This window comes from Eretmochelys imbricata, chromosome 10, assembly GCF_965152235.1.
Source record: "Eretmochelys imbricata isolate rEreImb1 chromosome 10, rEreImb1.hap1, whole genome shotgun sequence".
In the NCBI taxonomy this organism is placed as follows: domain Eukaryota; kingdom Metazoa; phylum Chordata; order Testudines; family Cheloniidae; genus Eretmochelys; species Eretmochelys imbricata.
In genome coordinates this window covers 46034023-46058654 of record NC_135581.1, presented here as the reverse complement: position 1 = coordinate 46058654, position 24632 = coordinate 46034023, and the positions used below count along the sequence as shown (strand labels likewise).

At 43.1% G+C, this 24632-nt stretch overlaps 1 protein-coding gene across 2 annotated transcripts in view; it reads left to right on the top strand.

Moving 5' to 3' along the window:
* Positions 1-4075: 4075 nt before the first annotated feature.
* The window catches only part of ZNF592 (zinc finger protein 592), a 96073-nt gene continuing 75516 nt past the window's right edge, over positions 4076-24632 (top strand). The window contains exons 1-2 of one of the 2 annotated variants that reach the window (XM_077827777.1): positions 4076-4128; positions 10680-13024. In XM_077827777.1, coding sequence (XP_077683903.1) covers positions 10688-13024 — 2337 coding nt within the window. In that variant the 5' untranslated portion in view covers positions 4076-4128; positions 10680-10687. Of the gene's footprint in view, positions 4129-4863; positions 4989-10679; positions 13025-24632 lie in introns of those variants that run through there. The other variant, XM_077827778.1, reaches the window with a different exon arrangement.

Genomic DNA, 24632 nt, shown 5'->3' with positions numbered 1-24632 from the left:
TGAGAGAGCCTATTTAAACCCCTGGGAGACCCCTCCATTTTGTCTTCAGCTGGCTAAAGAGAGAGCCTCTCCACCCCCAAAGATACCTGAAAGAAACTGGAACAAAGGACAGTAACTACAGGGGGTGTGAGTGATTGCTGGACCCAGACTAGAAGGAGACTAGTCTGTAAAAGAAGGCTTGCTGGAACTGGTGAGGTTTTTATCTGTATTCAGTTTTATTACTGTACTAGACATAGACTTGCATGTTTTATTTTATTTTGCTTGGTAATTGTTTGTTCTGTCTGTTACTACTTGGAACCAATTAAATCTGCTTTGCATATGAGTCAACAGTTGCCAAGAAGGCTAACAGCATTTTGGGCTATATAAATAGGGGCACTGCCAGCAGATCGAGGGACGTGATCGTTCCCCTCTATTTGACATTCGTGAGGCCTCATCCGGAGTACTGTGTCCAGTGTTGGGCCCCACACTACAAGAAGGATGTGGAAAAACTGGAAAGCGTCCAGCGGAGGGTAACAAAACTGATTAGGGGACTGGAACACATGACTTATGAGGAGAGGCTGAAGGAACTGGGATTGTTTAGTCTGCGGAAGAGAAGAATGAAGGGGGATTTGATAGCTGCTTTCAACTACCTGAAAGGGGGTTCCAAAGAGGATGGATCTAGACTGTTCTCAGTGGTAGTAGATGACAGAATAAGGAGTAATGGTCTCAAGTTGCAGTGGGGGAGGTTTAGATTGGATATTAGGAAAAACTTTTTTACTAAGAGGGTGGTGAAGCACTGGAATGCGTTACCTAGGGAGGTGGTGGAATCCCCTTCGTTTGAGGTTTTTAAGGTCAGGCTTGACAAAGCCCTGGCTGGGATGATTTAGTTGGGGATTGGGCCTGCTTTGAGCAGGGGGTTGGAGTAGATGACCTCCTGAGTTCCCTTTCAACCCTGATATTCTATGAAATCCTACTTTCTGTATTTAATAAAAATCACTTTTTACTTATTAATTAACCCAGAGTATGTATTAATACTTGGGGGCGGGGAGGGCAAACAGCTGTGCATATCTCTCTATCAGTGTCAGAGAGGGCGAACAATTTATGACTTTACCCTGTATAAGCTTTATACAGGGTAAAACATATTTATTTAGGCTTTGGATCCCATTGGGAGTTGGGCATCTGAGTGTTAAAGGCAGGAACACTTTTTAACTTGCTTTCAGTTAAGTCTGTAGCTTTGGGGTACGTGGTTCAGACCCTGGATCTGTGTTGGGAACAGACTGGTGTGTCTGGCTTAGCAAGACAGGGTGCTGGAGTCCTAAGCTGGCAGGGAAAGCGGGGGCAGAAGTAGTCTTGGCACATCAGGTGGCAGCTCCCAAGGGGTTTCTGTGATCCAACCCATCACAGAGATATGCACAGCTGTTTGCTCCACCAGGTATTAATCACTTACTCTGGGTTAATTAATAAACAAAAGTGATTGTACTAAGTATAAAAAGTAGGATTTAAGTTGTTTCAAGTAAAAACAAACAGAACAAAGTAAGTTACCAAGCAAAATAAAAGAAAACACACAAGTCTAAGCCTAATACATTTAAGAAACTGAATACAGGTAAATCTCACCCTCAGATGTTCCAATAAGCTTCTTTCACAGACTAGACTCCTTCTTAGTCTGGGCCCAATCCTTTCCCCTGTTCTTGTTAGTTCCAGCTCAGGTGGTAACTAGGGGATTTCCATGACTGGCAGCCCCCTTTGTTCTGTTCCACCCCCTTTTATATCTTTGGCACAAGGCGAGAATCCTTTGTCTCTCTCTCTCTAGGTTCCCACCCTTCCTTCTAAATGGAAAAGCACCAGGTTTAAGATGGATTCCAGTATCATGTGACATGTTCACATGTCCTGTGAGACTTCATTACTCACTGGCTAGCACCCAGGTATACAGGAAGGCTTACAAGTAAACAGATTTCAGAGTAGCAGCCGTGTTAGTCTGTATTCCCAAAAAGAAAAGGAGCCATTTACAACCAATTGTACTAGTTAATGGAAGCCATCAAGATTCCAAGCCACCATTAATGGCCCACACTTTGCATAGTTACAATAGAACTTCAGAGTAATATTTCATATTTCTAGCTTCAGATACAAGAATGATACATTCATATAAATAGGATGAACACACTCAGTAGATAAGCTTTGCAATGATACCTTACAAGAGACCTTTTGCATAAAGCATATTCCAGTTATATAATATTTACACTCATAAGCATATTTCCATAAAGATATGGAGTGCAACATCACATATGCTGTATAGTTCTCTGTGCAGCACAAGACAATACTATATTGGATTTGCACTCCAGAGGGGGGTGTGCACTTGAGTATCTGAGCACTTCCTTAGCTGAAGCCTTCCCATGCAGGGGGCTAGTCAGAAAGCCTGTTACTACAGCTGGGTGTGTCCCTACCCTTATGTAGGCTGGTGAAAGTGAGAGATCAGGAGCAGGTCTGCAGCTTGTCACAGCAGTACAGTTAAAGGGAGCCCAGGCTCATGGGTCACGCGGCCTCAGTAGTACCCCAGTTCAAAGTGGCACCCCGGGGAAACCTATCACACCTATACATTGCTACATTGTTGTGTCCTGGTCCAGAAAACATGGGAGGGCACAAAATTCACACTAGTAGGAACTCAGATTTGTGATGTCACTATTTCACAGAAATTACATGAGTTGCTGATGGGACAGGGTGCATCCAAAAGGCAAATTACAAAGAGAAATAAAAGACAGAAGGTTGTTTTTTGCTGTTTTAATTATTAGGAGGTCTTAAAAACCTACCTGCTAATAACAAGCGAAGGCTGCGAGAAAGATTCAACAGTGTTGCAGGTCATTTTTAAAGCACACAAGAAAAAAAGAAGGATGATCGTAATATGAAGGTCTGCACCCTCTGAGGCTGGCACCTCATTATGTCACCACAGTGCCTTCAAGAGCTCCAGCAAAAGCACCCACCCCTCGCCTGAACTGCAGTCTCAGGGTCCTATATTCAACCCGTCTTCAGGGTACAAATATACCCAGCAATGGTGCTGACTGACTGGGGGATTGTGCCTATTGTTCCCCGCTGAAGACTGAGGCGCTGTCTTCAGTGCCACAAAGGTGTGTATTTCCAGGGAGGCCGCACAGCTGAGTAGTTCTCTTGTGACAGGCTGCTGGAGACAAGGCCCTGTGGTTTTCCCCGGGGTGACCGCCAGCTGGGGGGAGGAGGAGGTACACAAACCACCTGTGCCTTACCTCCTCTCGGCTTTCTCAGCCAGGCACCTAGCCCCGGGAACGGCTCTCGAGGCCCGCACACCGCTCGGCCAGCGCAGACACAGCACCAGGCTCCGTGCCACAGCAGCGCGGGCCGGGGCAGGGCACACAGGTTTCCCAGCCCAGCCCCGCGACCAGCGAGCGCCCCGCTCCTAACGCCGGAGCCGTTACCCCAGCACGAGGGAGCCGTGCTCCGGGACTCGCCCCCAGGCCCAAGCCCAGCTCGCCAGGCGCCCCTTTGGCGCGGGACCGCCCGTGGCAGCAAGCGCGCCCGCGGAATGATGGTGTGAATCGCCGCACCCGGGCCTCAGCCTGGGCCTCTCACGGCCCGTGTAACGCCCCGGAGCGGCTCGAGCGCGGGCCGCGGGGCCCGGGCGCGCGCGAGAGGTGGGCGCGGAGGACAGGGCTCCAGGGCTGCGCAGCAGCGGGAGCGCGCCGAGGAGCGCAGCGAGAGCTGGGCCTGGGCGGCGCGGACAGGGGCGGGCGGGGCGGGAACGGGCACAGCGTCGCAGGCGGCCGAGCGGGGCGGTCCCTGGGGGCGCGGCAGGGAGCGGAGTAGGGGCCAAAGGGGCGGAGCGGCGCAGGTCTTCCCAGGCGGTTCCCCGGAGGGGCGGGGCGGTCCCTGGGGGCGCGGCCGGGAGCGGGGGCGGGGTGGGGCCAAGGGGGCGGGGCGGTTTCCGGGGGGAGGCGGGGCAAAGCAGAGAGCCGCGAGCGGGGCGGTCCCTGGGGGCGCGGCAGGGAGCGGAGTCGGGGCCAAAGGGGCGGAGCGGGGCAGGTCTTCCCAGGCCTGGCCCCGCCCCGCCGCCGCCATGTTGCGGCCGTTGCTGCCCGGCGCTGGGTGAGGCCTGTGCGGGCCCCGGAGGAGCTGCCTGCGCTGGTAAGTGCGGCTCGGCCGGGCCGGCCACTGACCCCCGCGGACGGACCGAGTCCCGCTCAGACGCACAGCTCCCTGCTCTGACAGCCGGACTCCAGCACCCCCCGTGGGGCTCACTACTGCCCGCTCCCCTCCCCCAGTCCGCGGTGCAGGCTGACACCCCCCTGCCGACCCCTTGGGTGAGCAGACAGACAGACAGACAGACAGACTGACGTGACTCTGCTGCCTGCCCCATGGGGCCGCACAGACAGGCCGGCTCCCGCCAGCCCCACAAAGCACTTCCAGCCCCATGGACAGGAGACAGCCTGCCCTGCCCACGCTATGGGGCGGGCGGGCGGACTGACTGCACCTCCCGCCTCAGGGAATGGCTGTGACTGTACCCTGGCCTGCCTGGCCCCACAGAGATCTTCCCTTGCCGGTGGGACAGGCACTGCTGCCAGCTGGGGGCAGAAGACTTCTCCCCTCTCCCTCACCGCCTGGGACGAAGGCCACTGAGCAGTGTGTGTGGCCTTCCCTCCGGGATGGCACGTCTGGATCCTGGGGGTTGGCTTTAGCCTAATAGTATTGCTCTGGGGGTTAGTCTCTCTTTTTTTCTTTTGATCTTGAAGCTCTTGATGAAGATAGGTAAGTGGGAGGTTCCTGCTTCATAGTGGGGAAACAGGGGCACAGAGTAGTTTTAGTGACTTGCCCAAAGGCACACAGCAGGTCACTGGCAGAGTAAGGGATAGAGCCCAGAAATTGCCACTTCCAGCCCAAAGTTTGGTTACCTAGAGCAGAGGTTCTCAAACTTTTTTTTGTGGATGGACTCCTTTTCAAATGCAATGTTAATCACGGACCTACGACTGAGAAACTGATTGACAAAGGTATATGTGTACTTCATATACACGTACTGTTAGTAATGCTTTAAGAAAAAAGTATAAGAGCATTTACAGATGTCAGTGAGGTGGGTGTACCTGCTTCTTATTGGAGAATCTGTCTATCCTTGGCTTGATGGTTGACATTTTGCAGACCCCATGTGCAGTTTCTAAGGACCCCTGGGGTTCCTGGACCCTAGTTTGAGAACTGCTGACCTGGAGCACAACTGTCTACCCAGCCTGTACAGTAAATCAACAGGCCACATTCACACCAAGCCATGTAAATTAAGTTGTCCACGGAGTTTGTTTTGGGACCTGCCTACTCTGTTCTTCTACTCTGTGTTTCCTGTACTTTACTGTATGTTAAAACTTTGAAGCCTGAATCCACCCCTATGTGTTGTGGAAGCCTCCAATTTATTCTCCTAGCTGGCTAATCTTTCTGTCCCTTTAGCATCCCAAAACCCACTCTCTCCTGACATTCCCTAAACAAATGTCTCCTTCGACAAACTCAGCTTCATCTTTTACTGCCAGTTGTTGTACACTTTCTGTGTTTACTAAGTCCATGAGCCTGATCTTCAAGTTCTCTGAAAGTACTCTGCTGGCAAAGAGATTTTGCTTTCCCACGCTGTCCTGTCTAAAAATTAAGCCTGGCTTTTGGGGTATTTTTCTATTGTCCCTTAACTTGCATACTTCTAAATACTTAGCTTTTTAGGACTGTAACTTACCTTTGTATAACTGTGTTTTCATACTCTAATATTAGATGGCAATCTTGAACTTCTTCTTTGAACAGAATGTTTCATGTTGTTGTAAAGTCTACTGGACCTATTGCAGATCTCAAAAAGTCCACAGAAATAATACTCCCAATGAAAAGTGAATGTAGTGTGCATGTGGAGCATTGATATTACAGTAACTCCTTTGGAATTCAGTGTGTCTTGGAGCGTAGATGTAGCAAAGGGCCTTGTGAGTTTACAGTTCTACCTGGCCCACAGTTCCTTCAGTGCCCTAGAGAGTTAAGAGCTAAGATCTTTGTCTCCTTTCATTCCCCTGTGCCTTCTTGTTGAAATGTATATTCTTGCTTGGTTGGTTTTTGGTCAACAAAACATATACAGACTTGGTTATTGTGCAAGTAATTGTCATTTATCAGACTGTTTGATGACCTGTTACACTTTGCAAATTTCAACTTCTTCAATTTTTTTTGTTTTAAGTTGTAATTTAAAAATTTGTCTGTACCCATACTTTTTTTACTCACTCCAGTGACAAACATTCACATTATATAAGAATGACAAATGTTTATTTTTCTATAATGCAGAAGGTACGATAGAAACTTCAATACATTGAATTATAACTTGATTCTCTTTTCAATATTTAGGAATACACAGAAATATTCGACAATTTACTTCTCTTTAAAATTTTGGTTATTTTAAAATCTTTTTAACTGGAAATGTTTGTAGAGTTTTCTCCAGATCCTGAGTCTGATTCTGCTTTACTCTGAGAAAATATAACTTTATATCGTCTTAAAATAAACTTTATGAAGAAATATTGCAATATGAGCAAAGGAGAGACTTATACTCTGTACAACAGAGAGAGTACATAAATTAAGCTGCTGTGGGACTTAAATATGTACACAGACTGTCCTGCAAACACTGGACTATTTCCCATAAAGCTTTATGTGGTGAGGAGTCCCAGTTCTTGTCCTACTGTAGTTATCTAGGACCAAATTTTTAAAAGTACGCCAGCACCTATCTGCCTCTTTATCTGCCTAGGGACATTTCCAAAAGCTTTTAAAGTGCTTTTGGAAATCCTACTAGGCACCTAAATCCTTTTAAAAAGTCTGGCCCTTGGTCCCCTCTCTGCAGACTTATTTTCAGCTAATCTTTGTCTGCATTGCTTATTAGTGAGCCCAGTCTGTGTGGTGCTTCTGACTCATATGGAGCCAAATTCAGTGCTCTGAAACATTCCAGTTCTCAGTATAAATTGGTAGACTGCAATCTGCAGATTTAGCTGAAGCTGGGAAAAGGAGATGTAACAGGTTGGACTGCGTACCGTGCTGTTTATGAAATTTTTTGTTTAAAGCATTCTGTATATAAGTCTTGGTGCACCGAAATCTTTTAATCATAGAAATTTTATGTGCCTAAAATAATGTGGTGATTTACCTTCTGTGCATAAAGACATGGGCATTATGCTGTAAGGCAGGGATCAGCAACCTTTGGCATGTGGTTCGCCAGCATAAGCCCCCTGGCGGGCTGGGCCAGTTTACTTACCTGCCGCGTCTGCGGGTTCGGCTGGCCGCGTTTCGCCGCTCCAGGCCAATGGGGGCTGCGGTAAGAGGCGCGTGCCGAGGGATGTGCTGGCCACCGCTTCCCACAGCCCCCATTGGCCTGGAGCGGTGTACCGCGGCCAGTCGGAGCTGTGGTTGGCCGAACCTGCGGATGTGGCAGGTAAACAAACCGGCCCGGTGGGCCGTGTGCCAAAGGTTGCCGATCTCTGCTGTAAGGAATGAACAGTCTTCGTTGTATAATTACTTGTGTGCCAGAAAATGAAGGATGTCTAGTCTTCTCTTCCAGCTGGCACAGACTTTTCCCTCCAAAAGTAAGTGGAAGGTCCTACATCGATGCTTCTTGCCAGCAGCTGTAGTCCTTATGGTGCATGACAACTCGCCATAGACTGGCACTGTTCTTAAGCACTTTATGGATCATCTTCTGAACTTCCAAGGGCTTGTCTAAATACAGAATTACACTGATTTAACTAAAGGTATGGTCTTAAACTGGTACAAACCCCTGTGTAGATGCTCTTATTTTAGTTTAGTTTAGGTCAATTAGAACAGGTTTAATCTAACCCGAAGTTAGCCATTCTTAAAGCAAAAGAAGTATCCATAAAGCCTTTTCACTGGCTTAAACTACATTTTAAAACCTTTTAATTAAACCAATGCTCTTTGTTTGTAGACAAGCCGTAAATTTTGTAACTGTGCTTGAGGAGCAACCAGTTAGGTAGTGTGGAAAGAGGACTGTAGCCAAAAAATCCTGACACTAAAATGACGTTTTCCATTATCATATTGTTCACTCTGCTTCTGTGTGATATCCCTTCCTCACCCCCACCTCTGCCCAGTCTGTGTCTCGTGTCTATTTAGTTTTTAGAACTTTGGGGCAGGGACCATCTGCTACTCAGTGTTTGTACAGAGTCTAGCACAAAGAGGACCAATTCTTGATTGGTCCTGAGGCCCCGCAATAATTAATGTGATTAATGATTAACTTAGTTTCTTCTTCGTACAGAAGTGATAGAGTGGGGCGAATAGAGAGCAGAGACCATTCGGTATGTTCCATTGTTTTGTAACAAAGTGTAGTGTTTAGTTGTCAGTTCACATAGAAGTTGTTCCTTGTAGCAGCTTTCTGGAAGGGAATATATTTTAAATGTGACTTTCAACTGTTAAAATGTTAAGTGGTGGCTTCTATGAGAAGATGTTAGTCATTAGTAATGAAAAATAGAAACAATCTCTTTGTTTAATTTACCCATCTCTCCCCCCCGGGGCAAAAGAACTCTGCATAAGTGTTGTTGTGCATACAGTATGTACCAGTTCTGGATTCATAAACTTGCCATTTTCCAGTTAGATGTGGCTGAAAAAACATGAGTTGTCTTAAAAATTTCAAAAAGGTCTCCTTTTAAGGTATAATTTAAATATTTCATGAATTTATGTACAACTACTGGGGGAGGATATTTAGTCCTTTACAGTAATAACAAATCTCTTTTCTGTGTTAGAGAACGTGTATAATGAAAACTCAATTATAATGTTAACTGTGAAGCTGCAGTCAGTGCCTGTGTAATCTTTACCTTCCTTTGTAGACAGTTATAACCAAAGAAATGCTCAAACTTTTGGTTTGGATTATGATTTTTAGGCATGATTCTTTATTCTGTGCTCTGGCAAAACTCTTCAGTGATTTTATTAGCTAATTAAGGACTATAGGATCAGCCCCCTTATACAGTAATCCACAACTGAGTGCTCCAGGTGCTGTACACAACGTACTAAAATATTTGGTAAAGACTTTTTTATTATTTAGGTTGCTTTGGCAGAAACCTGGAACCTCGTTTTTCAATGCTGTTTCTCTTGGGCTGGCCAATTGCTTCTGGCTTTTCTCCAGGTGATTGACAGTACTAAATAGTTGAGGTCTGGCTACACTGTACCCTTTCCAGGGAAATGGATGTGTCGTTACACAAAGTAAAACTATTTCCCCATGTTTATTCCTCCTCTCCTCCCCCCCCCCCCCCACCCACTGTTCCTCACACATTCTTGTCAACTGCTGGAAATGGCCCACCTTGATTATCACTACAAAGGAGTCCCGTCGTCCGTCCATCCGTCCCCCCGTCCCCCCCCCCGGCTGGTAATAGCTCTCTGTACCTGATCACTCTTGTTACAGTGTGTATGGTCACACCCATTGTTTCATGTTCTCTATGTATATAAATTCTTCCCACTGTGTTTTCTGCTGCATGCATCCGATGAAGTGAGTTGTAGCTCACAAAAGCTTATGCTCAAATAAATTTGTGAGTCTCTAAGGTGCCACAAGTCCTCCTTTTCTTTTTGCGGATACAGACTAACATGGCTGCTACTCTGAAACCTTTCCAGGAAGTAACAGCTTCTGTTATTTGCAGATCATACTAGTTTCACTTTTGAGTTTGTCCAGAGGTATCCATTCTGTGATCCTTGAGGCCTTATGTTGGTGGTCCTTCAGCATGACTCTGTTTGGTCAATTGAAGAGTGCTCCCTGAGCCATGCCCTGTGATTTTTATTTTTTACACTGAAGTGTTTGGATCAGCCCTGTACCTATGGAAGGAGGAGGTAGGGGGCACTGCCTTCCACAGCTTTCCCTGTAGCTCCAGGAGCAGCAGCTGCTGCAGTTACCCCACTGGCTCCCTGTTGGGTTGCACAGGAGGGAGGGGAGAGTAGCATCAATTGCTTCATTACCTGCTTCCCCTTCAGGCTATGGGAGCTCTAGGGAGAGCAGGGTTGGAATTTGACTGACTTTGGCTGAATGTAGAGGGCACCTAGGAAAGGATGTGCCCCTCTTCTACATAGCCACCCAGGGCAATATAGGAATGGGGCACGAAGAGAAACTGAGAACAACTACTAACTTACAGCTCCCTGATTCTTCTCCCAGCCCAGGTTAAGACAGACTTCCAGCTGTTCTAACTTGCACCAGCTGCCAGTAGTCCCAAGGAACCATGCACCAAGTGGGGTAGCCAGAGCACAGCACATTGCAGCTAATCCCCTCCCAGCCTGGCACAGCTGTGCTAGGGGAGTGTAGGAGACAGCTGGATGCCGACTGGAGGCTACTCAATGTTAGGAATCCACAACAGGGTATTTGCAGGTGGCTTGTGCTGCTTGAGCAGTCTATAGGGAGCAGAACAGTAGAGGATCTGCCCCAGAGTCTTGTTTGCAGCTCCTTGGCCTTTTAAAGTAACACATTAGGCCCTGGGGCCAGAAAGGCTGAATGGCACTGAGTTAGTCCATCTACAAATGAACAATAAAATCCCACAGTGTTTAAACTGGAAGTTTAAGTGATAGCATGTTGAAACTTCCCAACCTAGCTTCCCTGTAGTGGCTAGAGTCCTAATTTTTTTCTTCATTAGTTAGAGTAAATCCAAGTAAGAGTTTAATAGATTTTTTTCCCAGAGACAAACTTTGATAGTGTGTTTCGCTTTTAATTGCAGCTTTCATCATGGGGGACATGAAAACCCCAGACTTCGATGACCTTTTGGCTGCTTTTGACATCCCAGACCCAACTAGCCTTGATGCCAAGGAGACCATACAGTCAACTGGTGAAGAGAACGAAAATCACTTAAAGCCATCAGGAATTTGTATAGATGAAAATGTGTCCTTGTCCCAATCAGTGCCGGCTCCTGATATCCCTGTTGTGAGTGTTATTGTGAAGAACACAAGTCGTCAGGAGTCCTTTGAAGCAGAGAAGGAGGGGAATCACCTTGGAGCTGGTCTGTTACACAATGGGTTCCGTGGGTCTGATCTGCCATCAGAGGCTCACAACTTAGTGCACAATTATGGGAAATTTGATTCTGCTTTTATTAATGGTGATAGTTTGAAAAACTATTCTGAAAAACTGGACCAGTCGAAGTCAGAACCTTTACCCACATTCAGTCAGTTCAGCCCTATCTCCAGCCCTGAACCGGAGGATGCTTTCAAAGAAAACAGTATTGACAATAAACCAAAACATGCCCAAACTCCATATTTCCCACCAACTCCAATGTATATTCCATCTGCGGCTTCAGTTCTAGATTCACTTAGGAAGGTACCAGAGCCAGAATTGAGTATGTTCGATCAATATTGTAAAAAAGAACAAAAGATGGAGATTCATAGCCAGCAAGAAAATAGGCTGGAATTGAGCAGAAAAGAACAAGACAGAGTAGCAGAGAAGTTAGTAGAATCCAGCAAAGATCTAGTGGATACCAACAACTTCCTTGGAGAAGGCTTGGCGTTTGGAAGCTTCCACGACAATAACTTGAAGGAAAGCAGAGGGTCTATGCCTGAGGTGAACTTTTCTTCATCAATCCCACCTCGCCAACGTCTAAAGCCAGCTCACTCAAAATTGTCATCTTGTGTTGCTGCATTAGTAGCTCTTCAGGCCAAAAAAGTTGCATGTATTCCAAAAGAAGATCAAACAAGCCTTACAAAAGAACCTTCTGGCCATTTTAAAGATGGCATGAAAGGAAGCCCCAAAATGCCTAAGTCACCAAAGAGCCCAAGAAGCCCCCTAGAGGTGGTAAAAAAGGCCAACAAGCAGCCTGAGAGTCCTCGAAGTGTGTGCAGTGATAGTAGTGGAAAAGGCTCTCCATCCGTGGCAGCTGGCTCTCCACCAGCTATTCCCAAAGTTAGAATAAAAACTATTAAGATGTCTTCTGGTGAAATTAAAAGAACTGTAACTAGAATCTTGCCAGAAGCGGAAGAGTTGGGCAAATCTCCTGAGGAGTCATCTGCAGAAGGTTTGGCCGCAGAAGAGTGTACTAAGTCCTTCCCTTCACCTGATACTAGTGCAGTCATGGAAAATGAGGCAAGCAAGGGTTCCACCAAAAATGCAGCTGCCACAGCTATTCAAGTGTCAAATGTTGCAAGCCCCTGTATAGATGATATGAAAACAGAGACTACTGACAACAGCACACCCAAAGTGTCTTCGTCTCCACTGCCAAACTGTGGCAGTGATGCCACAAAAATAGGTAATGTAGGGGAGCAGCCCAACAAGAGGCAGCATCAGGGTATTGTGACGCAGCCATCTAACCCCACCACTTCCAGCCTCCTTCCCAAAGCCGTACATCTAGCAAATCTCAATTTAGTTCCACACAGTGTTGCTGCTTCTGTCACAGCAAAATCGTCTGTGCAAAGGCGAAGTCAGCCTCAGCTAACCCAAATGTCAGTGCCACTGGTGCATCAAGTAAAGAAAGCTGCTCCTGTAATTGTGGAGGAATTTAATAAAGTACTAAACAGTAACAATCTTGTGTCAGTGTATTCTCCAAACCTCAGCCCACCACCTGACAGTAATATTCAGTTACCTGCATCTGGGTATTGTTGCCTTGAATGTGGAGATTCATTTGCCTTAGAAAAAAGCCTAACTCAACACTATAGTAGGCGAAGTGTCCACATTGAAGTCATGTGTACTCAGTGTTCAACTCTGCTGCTGTTCTTTAACAAGTGTAGTTTGCTTAAACATGCGAGAGAGCACAAGAGCAAAGGATTGATTATGCAATGTTCTCAGCTGTTAATGAAACCAATTTCCTTAGATGAAATGTTTTCACCTTCTCCTACAAACTCTTCAGTGTCTTTGGCCCCTCAGACTTTGCATTTCCCAGCTCCTTCATGTAAACCCAGTGCCACATCAGGAAGTGGGACAGGAACCTCTATCAACACTCACCCAGCCATGCCTCTGTATGCAGACCCATTGAGACTAATCCGTCATGGACTAAAGTGTCTTGAATGTAACAAGCAGGCACAGGATTATGTTGCTCTAGCAGCACACTTCCAGAGAACCTCGGAAGATAATGAGGGACTGGTAAGTAATTCTTTAAAATCTTAACTCCTTTAAACCCAATAGAAATGTAACTACCATTTGAAAAAGAAAGAGAATAGACATCATAGTTGAAAGTGAATTATTTAAGCTTTCAATTTTGTATTGGGGTCTGTATGTCAGTGTATCTTGTGTCATAATTGTAGGGATGATGGTGGAAAGTAAAATAGAAAGCAGCTGCCAGTGAAGTTTTGGGCTAGGTGTGCAACAGCACTGCGCCATGGACTGCAAAGATGGTGATTTTTTCTGTGGCTCTGGGGAGATTGCTCACAAGTTTGGTCTTCAGTTCTGAGCACATGAATACCAGACCTATTGACTAGTTACTCACTGTCTATGCTTTGAAGGATGAGAGTGTAAACTATAGGATGAATTACACAGATTAATTAGAATCCTGGAAATGTAGGGCTGGTAAGGACATAGAGAGGTCATCTAGTCCAGTCCCCTCACTGTGGCAGGACCAAGTAAACCTAGACCATTCCTTACTGATGTTTGTCCAACCTGTTTATAAAAACCTCCAAAGATGGGGATTCCACAACCTCCCTTGGTAACTGGTCCAGTGCTTAACTATCCTTAGTTAGACAATTTTTCCTCATATCTAAACTAAATCTCTGTTGCTGCAAATTAAGCCATTACTACTTGTCCTGCCTTCTGTGGACATGGAGAACAATTGATCACCTTCCTCTTTATAACATCCCTTAACATGTTTGAAGACTGTTGTCAGGTGCCCCCTCAGTCTTCCATTCTCAAGACTAAACATGCCTTGTTTTTTTAGCCTTTCCTCATAGATCAGGTTTTTAAACCTTTTATCATTGTTTTGCTCTCCTCTGGACTCTCTCCAGTTCATCCACATATTCCTTCAAGTGTGGCACCCAGAACTGGATGCTGTATTTCTGCTGAGTTCTTACCAGTGCCGAGTGGTGCAATTACCTTCTGTGTCTGAAATACAACAACACCGTTAATACACTTCAAAATATTAGCCTTTTTTACAACTGCATCACATTGTTGACTCATTCAATTTGTGATCTATTATAGCCTCCCAGAGTCTTTTCAGCAGTACTAGCGCATAGCCAGTTATTCCCCATTTTGTAGTTGTGCATTTGATTTGTCCTAAGTGAAGTACTTTGAACTTGTCTGTACTGAATTTCATCATCTTGATTTCAGAGCTCTTTTCTAATTTGTCAAGATCATTTTGAATTCTAACAGGGTTTTAAATTCAGAACCAGGTTGGGAGTCATGTGATCGTATTTAATTTCTGGTTTTTGTAACGTTTTGAGGTGGGTTTTGTTTGTGCAGCATTTTGAACTCTGGGACCCTGGTAACACATGCAGCCCAGCAAGGCATAAATAGAAAAGGAGAGACTGGGGATATGTCCACACTGCAATTCAAAACCTGCATCTGGCCCATGGGGCTCTGGCTAAGGGGCTGTTTAATTGTGGTATAGGCATTCAGGCTGGAGCCTGGGCTTTAGGACCCTGCCTGAGCTGGTCCCAGAGTTTGGGCTGCAGCTTGAGCCCAAACATTTACACCAGAATTAAACAACCCTTAGCCTGAGTCCTGTGAGTCTGAGTCCGCTGGCACGGGCCATTTGCTGGTGTCTAATTGCAGCGTACACATACCCTGAGAGGCAGGTGCAGTATCTGCAATAGCATCAGTCTGACAGTTGTGACAGCCTCTTCTTGGCTGTCTTGTGATGAGGCCCATGCCTGGCTAGGGCTTCTGGTGGGACATTAAAGAAGTGGCTTAGCACTTCAGTGCAGTCTGCTCCTCAGCAAGGGACTCAGTTTCCTTTGTAATTGAACAAGCTACTGCCCTGCTGCTTTTCTCCTGGGTTTCTTCCCTCTGAGTGAGCACTGATCTCCAATTCTAAGGAATGCCACCCTGAGAATCTATGCAGTTCTACCTCTCCTTTGCCTGCCCTCCCCATAGGTATGAAGGAGAGGGGGACATTCCATTCTTGCACACTAAGATCATGCCATCTGATTCTTTGAGGGTCTGATCGATCATACAACATCCTTATTAAATACTCAAATAGCCATAGTTGAATAGAAGGAGAGATCTTTCCTCGCTTACTCTTTAGAAAAAGGCAAAACCTTCCATGTATTTTTGGCTGCCAAAATTATTTATTAAGTTGTATGTGCTGGCAGGCCCCAGATATAATTCCCTTAATTAGATCCATAAACAAAGACTACAAGCTGACAGGAGACTTTGGAAGCATGGCTGACCATTCTTAGCATGGACACATTGAATGATCTGGAGTATACAGCTACAAATCTCTCACTAGAGCATTCCACCTAGAACTGTTTTTAATTTAAACAAATATTGGGAGCACTAAGATTGAGTTTCAGACTTGCTGTGGCCCAGTATAGGTGCCATAATTTCTTTCTTCTGTTTTCTCTTCTCTCTTCAGTACCTCTATTGCATGCAGGGAATGGATTACTTGATCCAGTATTCTAATCTTAGACAAAGATTCATTGATTTTTAAGGCCAGAAGGGACCCTTAAAATTGTCTAATCTGACCTACATAACACAGGCCAAAGAACCTCAGTTGGTAAAATCTGCCTCAAACCCGTAACTTGGATTTGAGCGAGAACATATATTCTAGAAAGATAGGAACTCTTGATTTAAAAGCTTCAGGTGATGAAGAATCCACTCTATCCCTAGGTAAATTGTTCTACTGATAAGTTATCCTGACTTAAATTTTTTGCATTATTTCTATTCTGAATTTCTCTAACTTCAACTTCCAACCATTGGATTAAAGAGCCATCTACTACCAGAAATCTCTTACATATGTAAGTACTTGTGGATGATGATCAGGTCACCTTTTAACCTTTTCTTGGGTAAGCTTACACAGACTGAGCTGCTTAAGCCTTTTGATATAAATTATGGTCTCTGGGCTTCAAATCATTCTTGTAGCATTTTTCTTTGTAATTTTTCCATGTCCTTTTGATGTGTGGACACAGGAACTGGACGAAGTATTCCAGTAATAGTCTCACTAATGCTGTATAAAGAGGTAACAGTACCTCCCTACTCCTTGATATTTCCTTGCTTATACATCCAAGGGTTGTGTTTGCCCTCTTAGCTACAGCATAGCACAGGTGGGAGCTCATGTTCAATTGGTTATCCGCTGTTATCCCCAAGTCCTATTCAATGTCACTGCATTCCAGGATATGGTCCTCCATCTTGTACGACCTATGGTCCTTGTTCCTAGATGTATGATCTTGCTTTTGGCTGTGTTTAAAATGAATGACATTAGTTTAAATGAGTTCACTTTACCAAGTGATCAACTTCGGGTATGTAACTGACCAGGCCCCATCTTTATTTACCACTCCACCAATTTGTCATCTGCAGGTTTTACCAGCAATGATCTTGTATTTTCTTCCAGATCATTGATATTTAATAGTATTGGTGGCAAGAACAGATCCCTGTGGAACCACATTAGAAACACTCTCTTGTTGAGTGTTGATTTTCTGTGTACACTTACTTTTTATGAGATCTGTCAGCTAACTAGTCCTTAGCCATTTAATAGGGCTACATTGATTTTATATAGTGTTAGTTTTATATCAAAATGCTGGTCAAATGCCGTACAGAAGTCCAAGTATATTAACTTAGTTACCTTTATCAACCAAACTTGTGTACTCATCAAACTTTTCAGAATTTTTTGTTTGATAAGACCTATTTACTGTAAAACCATGTTGTTTGGAAGTAATTATACCACTGTTCTTTAACTCTTTAGTGATTGCATTCCAGATCAACCTTTCCATTATTTTGTCCAGGAATGACATCAGACTAACTAGCATATACTTTGTAGAACATGCCATTTTACTCCTTTTTAAACACTGGGACAATATTAGTTTTTTTCCAGTCCTTTGGAGCTTCTCCAGTATTCTAGGACCATTAATTAACATTAATGATTCAGGGAGCTCTTCATCCAATTCCTCTAATACTCTTGGATGCAAATTATTGGGTTCTCCAGATTTTAAAATGTTTAATTTTCATAGTTGCTGTTTGTCATGGCCCATAGTTATTGATGGAATGGAAAATATTTCATTATCAGTGTCTGATATAAATATCATCCTGCTTGTATCCAAATACAGAACAGAAATATTAATTTCTGCCTATTCTGCATCATGATTTGGCAGTTATCCTTATCTAGTCTTGGACGTATATCATTATGATTTTGTTCGTTCCTAATATATTTCAGGAATTCCTTCTTATTGTCCTTAACCCTGCTGGTCTTTGCCTTTTTGTTGTTGCTGCCTTTAGCATCCCTATCAGTTGTCACCAGTCAGGAAATGCAAATTTGTATCCTTTGCTGTCAGCTTCCCCATTTTATATCTTATTGCTTCTTTCACCTCCTCACGAAACCTTCTTTCGTGATTGGAGAGTTGATTCTAATAAAGCATGTTTAAATAATTCAGTTATTCACACTTCTGAGGGATGACTTTCCTTTTTTTGGAGAGTTGCTGAAGCTTAACAGCTCTTTTCTGCAGTTAGCACTAAGGGGATGTCTACTTTGCCGAGACTATACCAAAATAGCTATACTGATGTAGCTATGCCAGCATAACCCTGCATTGTAGATATAGCCTTTATTGATGGAAGAGGTTTTTCCATTAGTATAAGAACATCACCTCTCCAAACAAAGTTAGTTACATTGATGGAAGCATTCTTCTGTGGACATAAGCTGTCTATACTACACATTTTGCTAACGCACGTTACGTTGGTATAAAGTTGCTGCATTTAGTATATTGCTTGTACATGTGCACACTTGGATCCTTGCATTAGCGTTGCATATACTACCTAAGATGCTTTTGTCAATGCATAGTGCGGTGCACCATGAGTAGGTATCCCGGTATGCAGATTGCGACTGTCCAGCGCACTGTGTTTTGGGAAATTTTGGTAATATATCGTGGGGCAGAAACAAGTGGTGCAAGGGGTCAGCGTACCAGCATGCAACTTTCTCCATCCCATAATGTCATTCAAGGTCTGTAATTTTAGTGCCTTTTTAAAAAAAAATTGCGTGAATATGCTCTGCCCTCCCCGCTATCAGTCATCTCTGACAGAAGCATGGAACCTGCACGGCTCTGTGCTATTATTCTGAGCATTGCAAGCACAGGATGCATGATCCTCTGGTATTTGCAGAGTCACAAGAAGAACCGCATCAGTGGAGAGCATGATGGTTTCATGGAGGACAGATTGCTGTGGGGGCGTAGTGAAAACCAATTCAAGGTGGCTGGTGGTGGTGCTGGAGCTGGTGGGCTTCTGTGCCCAAGAAAGGATTACTGACTGGTGGGATTGCATCATAATACAGCAGAACCTCAGTTATGAACACCTTGGGAATGGAGATTGTTCATACTGTGAAATGTTTGTAACTCTGAACAAAACATTATGGTGGTTCTTTCAAAAGTTTACAACTGAACATTGACTTAATACAGCTTTGAAACTTTATTCTGTAGAAGAAAAATGCTGCTTTCCCTTTATTTTTTTCAGTAGTTTACGTTTAACACAGTACTGTACTGTCTTTGCTTTTTTCTCTCTGCTGCCGCATGATTGCATACTTCCAGTTCCAAATAAGGTGTGCGGTTGACTGGTCAGTTTGTAACTCTGGTGTTAATAACTGAGGTTCTGCTGTACGTGTTTTGGGATGACAAGCATTGGCTGCAGAACTTTCAGACGTGAAAGGCCACATTCCTGGATCTGTGTGCTGAGCTCACCCCAGCTCTCCAGCGCAAGGACACTAGTATGAGAGTTGCACTGGCGTGGAGAAGTGAGTGGTGATTGCAACGCCGGATTGTTTCCCATTAGTGGGAAATCATTTTTGGAGTTGGAAAAACCGCTGTGGGGGCTGTTGTCATGCAAATGTGCAGGGCCATTATTCATCTCGTGGTACACAGTACTGACGCTTGGCAATGTGCCAGACATAGTGGATGGATTTGCAGTAATGGGGTTCCCAAACTGCAGCACTGTGAAAGATAGCATGCATATCCCTATTTTGGCAACCAGCTCATCTTGCCCCACAGTACATCAACAGAAAAGGCTACTTTTTCTGTGGTTATGCAAGTGGATCACCAGGGACTCTTTACTGACATCAGTGTGGGCTGGTCAGGGAAAGTGCATGATGCTCACATCTTTAAGAACACAAGACTGTTCAGAAAGCTACAAGCAGGAACTTTCTTTCCTGACATGTGGATTACCATTGAGAATATTGAAATGCCAGTAATGATCCTGTGGAGCTCAGCCTACCCTTGGCTTATGAAGCTGTATAGTGGCCAGCTTGACAGCATCAAGGAAAGATTCTTCACCTACTGATCCTGTAGTTGAATGACAGTTAAATGTGCTTTTTGGGTGGGCTAAAAGAAGTATGGCATTGTTTACTCACAAGATTGGATCTCTGAGAAAAATATCTCCATAATTATAGCTGCCTGCTGTATCCTGCATAGGATCTGTGAGGCAAAGGGAGAAAAGTTGCTGGCGGGGTGGAACATGGAGGTGGACTGGCTATCTGCTGGGTTTGAACAGTCAGACACAAGGGGTATTAAATGAGCTCAATGTGGAGATATATGGCTGAGGAAGGCCTTGAGAAAGCACTATAATAGTGAGCCCCAGTAAAGTGTTTTGGTGAACTGTTCCTCCTTGCCCTGCAATTCTGAGGCCTGTTAGGAATAGAGGGTGTTAGAGAGCTTATTCCTTCACCCTCCCACTTCCCTGGTCCTTCTTGTATGAACAGAGCGAAACAGTACCCGAAGTCTGAAGGTACAAACAATTCAATGTTTATTGGGGTGAACTTCCAGCAAGCTTAAATCCAAGTTCCTTTTTCCTTATTTTCAAATCCCAACTTACTTCCTGTTTCAGAGTAGCAGCCGTGTTAGTCTGTATTCACAAAAAGAAAAGGAGTACTTGTGGCACCTTAGAGACTAACCAATTTATTTGAGCATAAGCTTTCGTGAGCTACAGCTCACAAATGAGCTGTAGCTCACGAAAGCTTATGCTCAAATAAATTGGTTAGTCTCTAAGGTGCCACAAGTACTCCTTTTCTTTTAACTTACTTCCTGTTTGCCCCTAATTTATATAGTAATATTCTTAGCTATACCGTAACCAATCATTCTACTGAAATTTACCTAACTAATCCTAACATATTGTAACATGATTAGCTAACCAATTATATCCTACCACCTTGTTAATTTACACCCAGCAAAATTAATACAGCAGACAGAAACAATCACAGAACCAGACAGAGACCATGCAAATAAACAATAGTAAAGTAGGAACTATTATGACAAAACATTACAGAAGTGAGGATTTCACAACTACATTTATAAAGACAAAAGGGTTTCCCACCTGTGTCTATTGATAGACTGAGTTCTTACCAGACAGAAAACTATCAAAGTAAATTTCCTTTTACATCTTCTAGGCTCTTCCGATCTATTACCTCCATAGCAAGGGATCATCTTTTCAACAGCCCCAGATTGCCTTATTTCAATATGACGAGTTTGGAATGTGAGGATGTGATCATATGCTTCCCAGCTTATGGCTGCCTCTGCTGCTTAGCCAAAGGCCTTCGCCTAAGAACAGGGCCTCAGACTGTCACAGTGAGAGAAGGCCCTTAAACAGATTCTTTCTTTTATACCTCTATAACTAGCTAAATGATAAACATATACCTAAATTCTTAAAGTATAGGTCTTTACAGACAGGCTTGAATACCTATATCGTAACAGAGGGGTGTTTTGGTGTATGTCTATGAATATACAATGTCAGTGCACCTATTAATTTTCTGGTGCTTGCTGTACATTTAGAAATATTACACTATCTGTCACTAATCCTATGAGCTGTCACACTGTACAATAACAAGTAAGTGGGTGCTTTCAGTACCACTTGGCATTCTGCAGTGATGTTGGGAATTAAAGATGAATTATTTTCCAAAAAATATAATTTTGAGTAACATAACCAGTGTGCCAAAAAATCTGTACAAGTTAAAAGCTAATACATTTAAAAACTTAATAAATGAATGTTCTTTCCTCTTAAGTTCTGTTCCATTAATGTCCATTTTGGCTACTCATACAACAAATGTGGCTCTCACAGGTCAGTGTATATGAAGCTGTAGTTGTCCTTACTTTATCCTGGTGTGGAATGGTAGGAGTAGCAGCGTGGATTTGATTTAAATCACTATTCAGGAAGACTCAATTTAATCATGGATTATTACATAAAAGTGCGTTTTTGTTGGTTGTTATAACCTTAATACATATTCTTCACAACTTGGAGATAGATGTAGGTTTCATTTTTAGAAGGTACACACTATACATTTTTAGTGATTTATTTTGAAAACTTTTCAGAATAGTTTTACAACTATATCAGAAAATGGATGGTTGTTTGGTTACTTCATTTACCAAAGGTAATTGAAGCAGATATTTATGAAGTCATTTGGAGGTGAACTATCTCCAATTCAACAGCTTACTCATTAATATTTGGAGGATTTTCTTGCCATGCTGTCTTAGGAGGAGAACATCACTAGACAAACATTTAAATAGTTTTATTTAACTAAAACATCAATGTTATATATTCTGGATTTTTTTCTTCAACAGCAAACAAATAATATTTTAACAAAACAAGCATATGATTTTTTGAATTGAGTTAAACATTCAAGTTTTTTAAAATCAGATTTGTTTTTCTTAAAATTGTTTGTAGCTAAAATAGTTAAATGAAATATTTTTTAAAAAAAAATTAAATTGACTATGTCAGCCAGGTCAACATGAGGAACTTAAAATATTGGCTTCTGCAGCTAAGTCTGTCGTCTTCACCTTCGTTTTCCTGTTTGTTCATAATCTGGAAAAGAAAAACAAGCTTTCCTGCTTTTTCGGGTCCCAAACAATTTCTCAATTTGGAATGAATTCTTCCAAAGGAAGAAAATATTCTTTCTACACTGGCAGAAGAAGCTACTGCTGTTAAAAGTGAGATTATCACTTCAACAGTCTCTGAATCCAAGTGCTTAAGTGACATCCACCAGGTCACTGGTGTGACTTCCTTTAAAACATCATGAGCAAACTTCCTTGAATGGTTCACCCTTAGCTCTGAAGTTTATTATAGTTGGCATTACGGAGGGATGGTTGCCAGATGTCAGTGTCATAGCCAACTCCTGTTCTTCAGCAGTTAAGGTTTGACCCTGGTACTGAGTATTGAGAATATTTGCAAGAGAATGAGCTGGAGACAGTGCTTGTCCCATTTGTTTTTTTAATGCTTGTAATTTAACTCTGTCATTGCATATTTCTCTTCTTAAGATATCACTCAGTTCCTTCTAAATTTCAACAGCATCAGCAATAAAACAGCTATTTCCCTGCATTTTGTTCAAGGCTACAGAAATAGGCTTCAGGATACTCAGCATGTGTTCAACATTTCTCTTAAGCCCAACGTTGAGCACTTTGGCTGTGACAGTGCCATCTATTTTTTTCATGGTTTTGTTCACAAACTGTCATCAGATTAAGCCAGTTCTTGATATAGTGCTCAAAACAGTCCACTCCTGAGTTCCATCACGCATCTTGTGGGAGATTTAGATTGGTTCCTCTCACTTTTTTCAGAGCAGCTGCTGCAAAGTGGTTGTTACGGAAGTATTTTGCAATTTCAACAACATTAGCCTTTATTTCTGGAACACTGAAGTCTTTGGCTAGGAGGTGCATGAAATGAGCACCGGAACTGTATGTTATTAACTTGGGACTCTCTTCACTCTCTTCTAACTAATTTCTTCTCATCTTGGATACATTTGCAGCATTGTCTGTGACCAAGCTGCGTAATAGAAATTTGAATTTTTTTTCAGAGTTTGTTATAGCTTTTACTGCTACTTCTTGTAAATATTCTGCTGTGTGTGGATTTCCTGATGTATCAATTGTATCTGTAAGGAAGACATTCCCTTCTTCTGTTGTCCCATAAGCACATACAACAGGATCATTGTGGACATTGCTCCACCCATCAAGACTCAGGTTAACAATTTTACCCTCTAGACCTTTTGCACACTACTCAATTTCTCTTTCATACACTTTATCCAGCAATTTGCCTGTGACATTTGCTCTGTTGGGTGGACTGTATCCTGGTCTTAATGACTGAACCATGTTAATGAAGTGTGGGTTCTCAATCATACGGAAAGGAGAGTTCGTTGCATAAAGAAACCGGGCAATTTTTTCAACAATTATCTCTTTTTGTAATGTGCCGGTTCTTATCACCAACTTATCTGTGGTTGTTTCTGGATGACGGAGATTTTTTTTCCTTTTTGCTACAGGTGATATATTGTGGCTATGTGACATACATGATGTGACTGAAACACTATCATTGGCAGATAACTCTGCAACTGTAGAAAATGATGGTGATCTTGAAGGTGGATAGTCTTCAGAATCCTGTATGTTGAGGATAGTCTCCTAAGTCAATGCAGTTATTTAATTATTATTACCATACTGCTCATTTAGTACTGCTCATTGCATTCCCTGACGCTCAGTACCTGTACTACTTTAAAGGTGAAATTGTACAACTGCATCTAAAATCATAGTATCATAGAGTAACACCTATATTTTTTGCTGAAACAGAATTCAAGAATAGTCCAGAAGGAAGACAGGCAGTCCTTAAGAAAGAAGGATGAAATAAAAACCAACATGAAGCTCCTGCATGTTCAGACATGTTCCTTTCATCATCTTCAATGCAGCTTCCTCCTGAGAAGGAACACTTCTCATGATGATGTTTCATTTGGGCAACCAGGCCTTGCATTTCTTTGTTGCACTGGTTGCATTTTTCACGCATGCCTGTCTTACCCACAGGTTGAGGAACTTCATTAAAATATTCCCAAACTGGGTCTCTTTTATGGCCTGCTGCCGTTATAGGTTTTCCCTTCTAGTGAGAGAATGGTATGGTAGATCTCAAATCAATGAAGGCTACTCTCAGAAAGATCTCAAGACTTCTGCTCAAACAGTTTTACTTTTGTTTCTCCTGACTGTCCCTCCCTTCTCACAGTTATCTCCAGACTTCTTCTCGTTGTCCAGATCTATTTTGCTCCCAACAATCTTCTATTCATTGAACTTTTTGAAACTTTGCACTTTTAGAGAGAGGTAAGGGATTGACTCTGTACAGATTTGCAGAGGGACAATAGGGTTGAGATCTGTTATTTCTCACCTCTATATATTTAATTATTTTAAAACATTTTTGCAGTTAACAAGCATGTTATCTCTGGAGACACACATCCACAGTTTGAGAACTGCAAAACTAATCATCTCTGATGGTATCTTCTAGACTGAGCACTGAGCCCTATCGGGTAGATAGAAAGATTAACCTAAATCTGTACAGAAGCCTCTGGAACCCCATAAGATTGGGTCCCTAAACTATGAACTGTTGGAACTCATTTACAAAACTTTTCTTAAACTTTACATGAATATATAGTCTCATGCTATGGAATTAGAATTTATAATCCCTATTCCATGATGAGAGAGGTTTTTCCCTCAAACATTTTATCAAAAAAATCCAATTTAAATTTTAAAAATCCGATTAAAAAAAAATCATTGATTTTTATCCACCCTGAGGGGTAATGTGGTGCCATGTGGAACATTGAGAGTGTATGTGTAAGGAG